Below are 10,481 nucleotides of genomic sequence, written 5' to 3' on the forward strand. Positions count from 1 at the left end.
AGACAGATCAGGTGGTCTGGTATTTCCATCTCTTTAAGAATTTTCTACAGTTTGTTTGTTCTCTTTTCCTATGAGAAAGGTTTAATAAAAAGTGTTTTCCTGTGAGAGCACTGCCTCCCTGAGCAGCTATAGTCTACAGTAACTGGCCTTGAGCCGGTGGTGAGTTTTTCTGCTTTCCCGTCCAGGCCTCCAAGCAATCTACCTTCCTTTTCTAGTGTAAAGGAAAGCCACCTGAACTTCTTTATTCCCTGTCTTATTTAGAGATGTTCACCAGCACTAGAAAGTCGTGGTCTATTTTATAAGCCACACAAACAGCAATGCATCACTTCAGTTCCCATCTATTGTGTGTTTTGGGGTCTTTTGGGTAGTAACAGGTTGGAGCTTGCGGTGCCCTTATCAAACTGTGAAGGTCACTTCTCTTTAAGGATCTGTCATCAGTGAGCCCTTTACTTCCTCTCCACAAATGTGTCTCTTCCTGAGCCTTTTGCAATTATGGCTCGTTTCTCTAGGTTTCATATGGCAGGCGTCTGAGCAGAATTAAAAGCATGAGCACGTGCAAAAATAATCCGCTTCCCAAGATAGTAAATGCTGAGAAGTTCTATATTAGAACACACTGTGAGTGCTGACTGGCTGGGGCATGATTAACCTAATAGGCTTAAAGTTCCACTTGCCATGCGCATCTGTTAGGACATGAGCAACACTCAGAGGCCCATAATCCACAAGACTGAAGTCCTTTAGAACTGCCCTTTTACTTGCTAGCAGCAGAGGGCTCAAACCTTAGAACATCACCAGGACAGCAGCATTACTGCCTCTGCAAGATGGGGCCAAGGAACTGAAGAGAGCTGGTTGCAAGTTTAGGACACTGCACCTTGGACTTCAAAGGATTCTGGCCTGCAGATTGCCTGGATGGACTAGTAAGACTGCCTTCTGTTCCTATTTTGAATACGATTCTCTGAAAATTGTGAGGGTTGCAGGTGGGAGATGATGACAGGCTGACATCATGGGATGCACACCTTCCCACAGTGATCTTGTTAACAGTGTTGCCAAGAGTGGCATCCAGTTTTTTAAAAAGCCCAAAGCAATTCTGCCAGGACATCAGAGGGCCAGTGAAAGAGGCTCCCTCCCTTTGCTGGTTCAAAGTTCCACCTGCTATGACCCTGGAGGGGGCTCGTCACAGGGACAACGGGCAGAAGAACAGCCTAGTCCCAGGTGGACCCAGACTGTGGCTGACAGTCTCTGCCAGCTCACCAGGGATCCCACTGCAGGCAAAGCAAAAGATATGGAGAGACTGATTCCAGAAACAAAAACCTCCCCATCCCAGCTGAACAAATCACAAACCTGCATGGCTATGGACATTCCATTCAAGAGACAGAGCTCCCATGGGTCACAAGGGGCAGCCTTTTCCGGGGAAGAGAGTGAAGAAAGTAATACCCAGGAGACTTCCAAATGGGCAAAGAGACCAAAGTGTCACAGGTCGAGCAAGCAGGGTCATTACTGCCAAACCATCCTTCCTGCCCACGAGTCTGAAGACAAGGTGGACTTCCCCGACCCCCTGGTGAAGGCCCACCAGCGCACTTACACCTATCTGCATGCCTGCCTCTCCAAATATGAAGCAGTTCTGAGCATCACCCATCGGGCCACCCAGACCCACGAGCTGCTGCAGCCCATGGTCAGCTTCCTGATGCTGTGTTTCGATGAGGTCAACCAGCTCTTGGGGGAGATCTCCAAGGATGGAGACAAGCTCCTCCAGGAGGTTCAGAAGGATCTGGCTTGGCCGTTGAAGAAAGGAGAGCCCCAGGAGCAGCCAGATCTCCTGCAGCAGCTTCTGCAGTACACAGTCAGCAAGCTGCAGGAGCTCAGCGGCACAGTGGCCTTGCTCACCAGCAGCCTCCTGGAGGGCTCTGGCAGCTACCTCCACACCGCTGCAGCCCACCTGGGGAACAAGCTGAGCACAAAGAGGGGTGCAGATGAACACCTCCTCAGGGCTCTGGGGCACCTGGAGAACTTGGCGAGCAGCCACAGTGACCCTGAAGCATGGGATCTACCCCTGTGCTCTGAGGACAGTGGCATCGGTGCAGACAATGAGTCCGTGCAGCTAGCAGACAAGCTGGGCAAGCAAGCCAGCTGGGACTTAGTGCCAGAGGCTGCAGAGTGGAGGCCGGCGATTTCACCCACAGTGGAGGCCAGGCTGTCAGGACACACCTGGCAGCAAAGTCCATTCCGGATGGGTTTAGACGGACGCCAGGACTGCCCACTCTCAAGGCCTCTCACAGCTAAGGTTCATCCAGCAGTGCAGGGTGGATCAGGGAGCCCCTGGCCCTCCGTTGCAGGCCCAGAAAATACTGCCTCCAGGACTTGGGGGCTGGGCCAAAGCACTCCATGTGGTCCCCCTGGGATGGGGACTTCCAGTGAAGCACACCTTTCTAAAGGCTCCAAGTGCATGGACACTCCATCCCTCAGTGAAGGTGAGGACAGCAACTCAGAGGAGGAGGAGGACGAAGGGAGCCGCACGAGCCCACGCACCTGGCAGGAAAACGCTTCCCATCCAAGGCCACGGTCCTCACCTGCCAGTGCTGAAAGCCCATTTCAGCCACACCCCCGGAGACTCAGGAGCCCCCAGGCCCGGGAGATGGTTCTGAAGATGAAGGAAGCGATCAGTGAAAGGATCAAGTTTGTTCCTGTGCCCTCGGAGCACCAGGACTGGATGGAGGAAGAGGAGAGGACCACGATGCCCCCGAGACCCAGCACGGCCAGCGGCAGCAGGAGGGCCCCCTCGAGGCAGAGGAGGTCCCAGTCCGAGGGGTGTCTGAAGAGCCACACAGAGGATCCCACCCTCCAGGAGCTGCGGAGGGTCCAGAGGGACCTCAGCCAGAGGCTGGAGGCGTTTTACAGCCTGGGCTCCCGATGGCAGGGGCAGAGCCAAGAGCCAGTCACACAGGCCAGAGCTGCAAGGCTGAGGCCAGACAACCGCTGCCAGGTGGTCCCGAGCAGCACCATCAGCAAGCTAAAGTCATCCCTCACCAAGAACTTCAGCATTTTGCCAAGTCAGGACAAAAGCATCCTGCAGAAGTGCTGCTCCCGCCCTGAGGGAGAACAGCCCGGGCAGGGAAAAGCTGAGGGGCTCCCAAACATCATCGCACCGGGTGAGAGGGCCGGTGAGGCTCCAGCAGTCAGGGACCAGACCATCAGGAGCTGTCCCACCAGAACATCAGTCAAGAAACTCATTGAAACCTTCAGTCCCACTGAGAGTCTAAGGACGCTAGGGGATTCCCGGGACTCGGGGCCAAGCCCCTGCCCCAAGAAGTGGGGGGTCCCCACCATGCCTCCCAGATTCCCTATTTACAGAGGGCTGGCCCCATTGTATCCAAAGCCTCGGATTTCTCCAGCATTGGGTGGAGAATCTCTCAGGATGGGCCCAGGCTGGAGGCCCTTAGTTCCTACCTTTCCCCGTCTGCTCACAGCTGAAGCAGCCAAGAGTGAGGACCTTAACTGGGAAACAGAGGAGAACCCAGAGGATCTCCCTCCGCCGCCTCTGGAAATTCTGATGGACCAATCATTCACTTCTCTGGAGCCCCCTGAGAGCAGCGAGGCGGCAGAGAGCCCCCTTGAAGGGACCCACGTGCCAGGGCTGGGAGGGACTGGCTCTGCCCGGAGAATGTGGGCTTCCCCAAGGCTAAGAGTCTCCATGAGCCCCACTGACTTGCTGCCCAGCAAGAGCACCACCACCCTCACCAGGGCCCGCAGTGCAGAGCCAGGGAACAGCAAGGGCGGCTGCAATACCGGAAAGCTCGCCTTGGACTTCAACCACCCACCAGCAGCTAGCGGAAACCCAGAGGTGCAGGGCAGCAGGGCGCAGAGTCAGGTACGGGCAGACAGGGCCTCAGGCCTCTCCAAGCCTCCCCGGAAGGTCATCCACTGGCTCCATTCCAGCCACACATCCGGGCAGAACAGGATCTCAGAATCCAGCCTGATCAGGCCGATGCGGGGACCACATTCTCCCGAGGCCCCAAGGCAGACCCAAGGCCGAAGCCCTGTACTAGTCAGGAAGGCCTCTCCCACAAGGGCACACTGGATGCCCAGAGTGGACAAGAGGCACTCGGGCCTGCCCTCCACTCACAGATCTGCCCAGCCAAGTGCACCCTGTGTACACGGGTCCCCTAGCCCACCCCTCAGCCCTCCAGTGAGTCCCAGGGTGCTAAGCCCCCCAGTAGTGAAGAAACGAGCTTCCCCTCCCCTCCAGCACAAGCTGCCCAGCCCTCCCTCAGCAAGCCCGCTCGCTCAGCACAAGATCTCCAGTTCCCCTACCCAGTGCACAGAAGCCGGTTCCCTGGCCTCTGGCCCCTCCCCCTCTCCCCCAGCATCTCCCAGTCAGGGGCCCAAGGAAACACAAGATTCTGAAGACTGTCGGGCAGCCACGGCATCTGGAAACACACGTTCCATTTTCTGCCCAGCCACCTCCTCTCTGTTTGAAGCTAAACTACCAGTCTCAACAGTACATTCACTCACCCCATCATCACTGCCCCCTGAAGCTGGGAGTCCTCTTGAGACCCCCACAGGAGGCTGGAGGGGCAGCTCAGGGCCACGAACGAGGGTGGATTCACAGCGAGGGACAACTCTGTGTGCCCTGAACCCTCAACCTTTCATCCGAAGGTCAGCCTCTGACCCCCGGCCGGGCGTCCGCCTTCACCTGCCTGTCCCGGATGCCACCAGCAGCGCTTGTGAATCCCAGCATGGCCAGAGCAGGTAAGGAGAGCCCTGTGGTTTGGGGGACAGAGCTGAGGGGCCCTTAGGATCATCTGGGTCAGTAGTTTTCAAACTGTGCTCCAAGAGAAGAACAAGTTGGAAAAGGGGTATCAAGATATCCAGTCTCCCAGTGCCCCAACCTGAAGCAACAATTTTTCATCTGTTACACGTTTCAGGTTCCCATGAAAGATTTCATTGCAAGAGGCTCTGCTGTAATACAAATAAAGTTTAAAACAACCAGGTTGGTCCAGCCACACATGCCCCTCATTTCACAAGTGGGGAGACTGAGATGAAGTGACTTGGCCCCCAAAGTTGAGTCATGGTTACCTGTCTGGAACCAGCAGCTTGATTCCTGTCCTTTCTGGTTTACATCAGTAAACCAGCATCTTAGCGGGAGGTGCTTTGGGTCCCAGGACTTCCTTTAAACTCTTTAAAACTGAGACCCTCAAGAAGCCTTTGTGCATTGCATCTATCGCTTTTTACTGCATTACAAAGTAAAGTTGAGAGATGTCTAGAGTGTTTATTAATTTTTAAAATGCCCCATTCTATGTTAACATAAATAATATAACGAAAAGTAACAATTTTTTCTGCAACAAAAAAAATTGAGGGAGCAGAGTGACACTGTCTTTTAGTTTTGCAAACCTCTGAAGTTTTGCAAACCTCTTTAGTGCGTGGGCTTCACAGAAAGACAGCTGGGTTCTCAGAACTTCATCTGCAGGCAATCTGTTGTGATGTCACACATCCTGTAGTCTGGAAAACTCCACTCTGCATTCATGAAAGAATAAGTGGGAAAGGCACATAACATCTTAATATTATTATGGACACAGTTTTGACAACTTGGACACAACACCTTCCTCGAAAAGGTCTAGGAGGCAGCCAGGGGACACACTTTAAGAACGGCTGATCCTGGAGGTATTGAGTATAAAAGTTAGGCTTCCTCTTACTCCTGAGGAGCCCCAATCCTGCCTCCTTCTCCATCTCCCCTTTCAGAGTTCGTAGAGGAAGAACAAGACTTTCCATGAGCACTGAGCTCGAGAACGCAGGCAGAAGGGCCCCCCTGCCTGCCCTGGGCCGGCTGAGTTCCAAGTATGCCTTTTTCATGAAGGGCGGCTGATGGGCATGTTCGTGGCCCAGCCACACAGACAGGCCTGGGCAGGCGGCTGTGAGAGGACATGACTCAAAGTATGGCCACTGCCTGGCCATTGAAAGGACTCATATGGTGATGTGGTTATTTTACAGGATATACAGGGACATGTATCTTTTCTTGAATTGTGGCATGGGGAGAAACATGTACATCTGAGGTCGGTTAAAGAGGAGCTTTTATCAATGTGTCTTGATATCAGATCAGACAAAGCTCAGCCTGCACCAGTCCTTGCTATCTTTTCAGTGCCCATGGTTGTGTAAATCAGAAGTTAATTTCTGCCAGAGTGATATGTGTTACAGACTTCACAGTCTGCTGAGGCGTATATGGTAATTTTTCACAAAGTACTCGGCAGTCAATTTTAAATAAAGATATTATCTCGGGAAAGTTGTGCGTGATTATAGTTATATAAACTTCCCCAGCCACTTGAAAGAAATGAAATATTGATTATTTTTGCACGAATCTTAATGTAACGTTGCTCTTTTCTTAATCTAAAATGCGCTTCCTACAACACAGTACCTTTCATCTGAGAACCTCTATAAATGTTAATGCATTATTCCTCACACTCGCTACTTACTCAGTGATTAGATTTCTAAAACTGTGCCCTTCCGGAGAAGAGCTTGAGAGAACAGGGACGATAAAATGGCATTAATTAAAAACACTAACATTTTAAAACAGCAGGAGCAATAATAAAGTAACATAAAATTGTTCAAGGAGAAAATACTGCCATTCTCTCAGGCTTCGCCTCGGAATAGGGAGCCTAAAAGGTTGTTTTATGTCCTGAATTTCAATATGCGGAGAGATGGGGTGGGGTGGGGAGTGATTGTAGCTTGAAAGAGGGAGGAAGAGGAAGATGCATAAACAGGAGCCTTCCCAAGGTCACGTGGAAGGTCACAGAGTGACTCACACCCGTTGCTGTCTCCTGGTCAGACCACACCTCCAAGCTCTTCCAGACTGTGCAACTGTGAGCATGTGATGGAAGTAGTGGGAAAACGCTCCTTCCCCAGACACCCCCCACACTCCCCGCCCAACCGTTGTAAAGCTGGCATCTGGGAGCAAAAGCCAACCAGCTCTAAGAGCAGGGCGTTTGCAGCTCTGTAGCTGACAAGCATTTTTTCTGCTCTCCTGTGTATGGGAAACAATGTCAGGGAACTGAGCCTGATTTCCCCAAGATCATGCAACAAGTCAGTGCCAGAAAGCCAGGAACTGCTCAGAACAGGCTGTTTCCCCAAGCAGGGACTTGCAGGAGCAGCCCCACCCATAGTATCTTGCAGCCAAGGCAGGCTTGCAGGACGCACTGGCCTGCATCTGGTTTTGATCTCCCATCTGTTATCCCATGCTAGGCATGAGCCCCTTTTTCAGAAAACATGATTGTGTTGATACCTTCCCCATCTCAGGGCCCGGGGATTGGACACAGTCCTTGGAGGCTTCCCCAGGACTCTCAGTTACTGAGCCTCAACTGTTACATATTGAATCCTCTGATGGAGGCAGCTGTCTCTCTCCAGGTTTCAGTGTGTCCAGACTTGCTCCGCTAAATGCAAACGCGGTGTTTTACTCTCTGCCAGGATAGGACTAGCCAGGCAGGGGCTCTCAGCAGCCATGTTTCCTGGATCCAGAGACCCGGGCAGCCTGCTTCCCCATCAGGTCTGGGAACAGGTGCAACCACAGCCATACAGCAACTGAAAAAAATCGACCTCCTGGCCTGAACCTCTTGAAGATGTAGGACCTGGCTGGGGTTGGAGAAGACACAATGCTAGAACCAAGTCCTGTGTCAGACCTCAGTGTCAGCATCCATGGATGCTGGGCACCACAGCCTGTCCCCTGGGCCTGCCCTTCCTGTTCCTGGTAGCCGCTCCCGTCCACGGGCAGCAAAGGGTCATGCCTCCTCCTGCTCCAAAGGGGCACAGGGAAAACAAACAGTAAGGTGGGTGCTGTTACCCACACATCACTGGGTCCTGCAGGCACTCATGATGGGGCCAGAGGCTGACATAGAGAAGACTGGCTTTAAGGATCAGAGTGGGTTCCTCACCACCTGAAAATTATGTATGTCGGCCAATGCCAGTGCTCACCCCCATTCCTGCCACCCTGATCTTGTCAGGGTCCAAACTCAAACTCGTCCTCTGCTGGTTGGATATCCCATGTAAGTCTAAGCACACAGAGCCGAGCACACTCCTAATATAGTCAAGAAGGTCCTGTTGTGGGTCTCGTCCTGGCCCTGGGGTACCTGATGGAGAGGCTTGGAACCTCAGGTGCCATATGACAGAGTGGTCCTTCAGGTCCCTTGCAGGTGTGAATTTCTGGTCATGCTACAAAAGAGCACCAGTGACAGCTGACTACTCACTGAGTGCCTGTGGTGTGCTGGGTAGTGTGTGGAGAGTTTTCCATGCTTCATCCAATATTGAAACCTTTGAGTGTCCTGTGAGATGGGTATCATTACTACCTCCTTTTGATGAAGAAGGAAACTGAGAATCAAGGCGATTAATCAACACACTTCAGGTCACAGAGCTAGTAAGTAGAAGGGCCAGGGCGTGAACCTAAACAGCGGACTCCACCTTCCATTGTTGCGGGACTAGCCTGGCTGCCCATGGCCAGGGTGGCTCTCTAAGCTGGTTCCCCATCTGGCCTAGGCTTGCTCTGTGCTTGGGACCACCTTGCATTCTGTGCCACCAGAGCACACTGGGTGGCCCTCTTTGTTCAGAGCCCCTTCATTGTGCACTCAGCAGCTGGGAAGCTCTGTTTTATTCAAAGGCCAGGTCTGGGCCAAGCTGTTTTCATTTTATCCTGTTCACGAAAATGGTGGCAGCAGAGCAAAGCCGGGTTGTTTTTGCATTTGTTTTATTTTGGTTTTTGCTGTTATCGTTGGTGTTGCTTTTATTTTTAATTTGACTAGATAAGCCTAGCTCTTTATGGAATAAGAAGTGGTGGTTCAGATGGTAGAGAATCTGCCTATGATGTGGGAGATCCAGGTTTGATTCCTGGGTCAGGAAGATCCCCCAGAGGAGGGCATGGAAACCCACTCCAGCATTCTAAACTGGAGAATCCCAGGACAGAGGAGCCTGGCCGGTTATAGTCCGTGGGGTTGCAAAGAGTCAGACACGACTGAGCAACTAACACTTTAAAACAAAACAAAATAAAAGCCCAAGTTCTTGAGGGATCTGTTTTGTCCAGAGCTGCAGGATCTGACTGTCCCAGAAAAACCAGGACTCAGCCTGTCCTCCGAAACTCCAGGAGCGTGGCTTCCATGGTGCCCCACCAGAGGAGACACCCACAAGGGCAGCACCAGCAGGCAAAGCTGATATGGAAAGGCAGAGGCCTGGCACAAGGGCCCACCAGGTCTGTGGGCGACACAGACAGGAGGGCTAGAGAGAGACAGAATGGAGAGGGGCGGGGCCAGAAGCAACGAGGAGGGTTTGACTGGCACCTATGCTTTCTCTCTGCAGTGGCAGCGAGGAGAGCCCCAAGGACACAGAGCCACGGAACAGCCCCTGTGGCCTAGAACTGAAGGGCAGCGGCAGGGGTGTGCCATCCCCAGAGCTCTGTGTGCTGGGCCATGGGCTGCAGCGAGAGGCCAGCGTGGGCCATGCCCAGGACAAGTCCCAGCAGAAGGAAGTGACCTGACGGGCTGCCAACTGGCTGACACTGATGTCAGTCACCCCAGAAAGCAAGGGTGACAGCCAAGCGTTAGCCCCAGAGAGGGTAGGCCAACCAGACTCCTGCTGAAATGCAGGAAAGGCCTGGAAGGGGCACTGCCCGAGGGGTCTGCGAAATTCTGAACAACTACTGTGTGCAGCCCTGGGTCCTGGTTTGCCTCAAGGGTCGAAGATTAACTATCAACATGGACTCCACAATTACACTCTTTAATCCTTCAAGTGTTGGCCTTAATTTAGCAGGAAAATGTAGTTCCAGCATGCTTGATGAGCCAGGTGTTCATGAAACTGTCTAATTCTCTCAACAATGAAGGAAGCAGACAGCATTCTCCTAGTTTTGCAGTAAGAAAACCAAAGTACCCCCACGCCTACTCACCCTCCAAGTGTCTTGTCTGAGTTCACCCAGCTAAGAAGAGCAGGAAAAATTGCACAGGTGTGCCTGGCACTAGAATCTATTATCTTTCATTACTTTTTTTTTTTAACATTCCATTGCCCTTGACTATCCCATCATTCCATTTGCCTAAAGCATGCACCTACTTGTACAAACAGAAAGCTTTTTTAAGGTTAAAAAGTGGCACGGCATTCAAGTACCCATTAGGAGCTCTGTTGAGAAGCTGATTACTCCAGAGATAAGAAGCCTGTGGTGAGATTAAGACACACAGCTCCACCTACCCTCCTTCTTCTGCTTCCCAAGCTCAACTCCAAAGCCCTAGAAGCAAAGCATCCAGCCCATTGGTGCAGTCCTGTTGCCCTTCCAGCTAAGCATGTCTCAGATGCTCTGTCCTACGCACCCACATGCCTCTCAGACTGAGTGGGTACGAGCAAGCCTCCCAAACAAGGCAGCCTTTTCTCTGTGCCCTACGAGGACTGAAGCACAGAAGGATGTGTGGGTAAGGGGTGCAAATGCACACACACACACACACCCCACACACACACAACCAATCTCCCAC

The 10,481-nt window shown here is 52.4% G+C and overlaps 1 protein-coding gene across 1 annotated transcript; it reads left to right on the forward strand.

Annotated features, from left to right (window-relative positions):
- Nucleotides 1-1,000: 1,000 nt before the first annotated feature.
- PCARE (photoreceptor cilium actin regulator) lies at nt 1,001-9,502 on the forward strand. Its single transcript, XM_052648261.1, has 2 exons — nt 1,001-4,743; nt 9,325-9,502. The coding sequence occupies exons 1-2, from the start codon at nt 1,001-1,003 to the stop codon at nt 9,500-9,502; spliced, it is 3,921 nt and encodes a 1,306-aa protein (XP_052504221.1).
- The last annotated feature ends 979 nt before the right edge of the window (nt 9,503-10,481 follow it).

This window comes from Budorcas taxicolor, chromosome 11 (genome assembly GCF_023091745.1).
Source record: "Budorcas taxicolor isolate Tak-1 chromosome 11, Takin1.1, whole genome shotgun sequence".
NCBI classification, from domain to species: Eukaryota; Metazoa; Chordata; class Mammalia; order Artiodactyla; family Bovidae; genus Budorcas; species Budorcas taxicolor.

Coding starts and splice junctions, on each gene's coding strand:
- PCARE (XM_052648261.1), top strand. CDS start 1,001: ATGGGATGCACACCTTCCCACAGTGATCTTGTTAACAGTGTTGCCAAG. Junction 4,744..9,324: donor TCCCAGCATGGCCAGAGCAG/GTAAGGAGAGCC, acceptor TTCTCTCTGCAG/TGGCAGCGAGGAGAGCCCCA.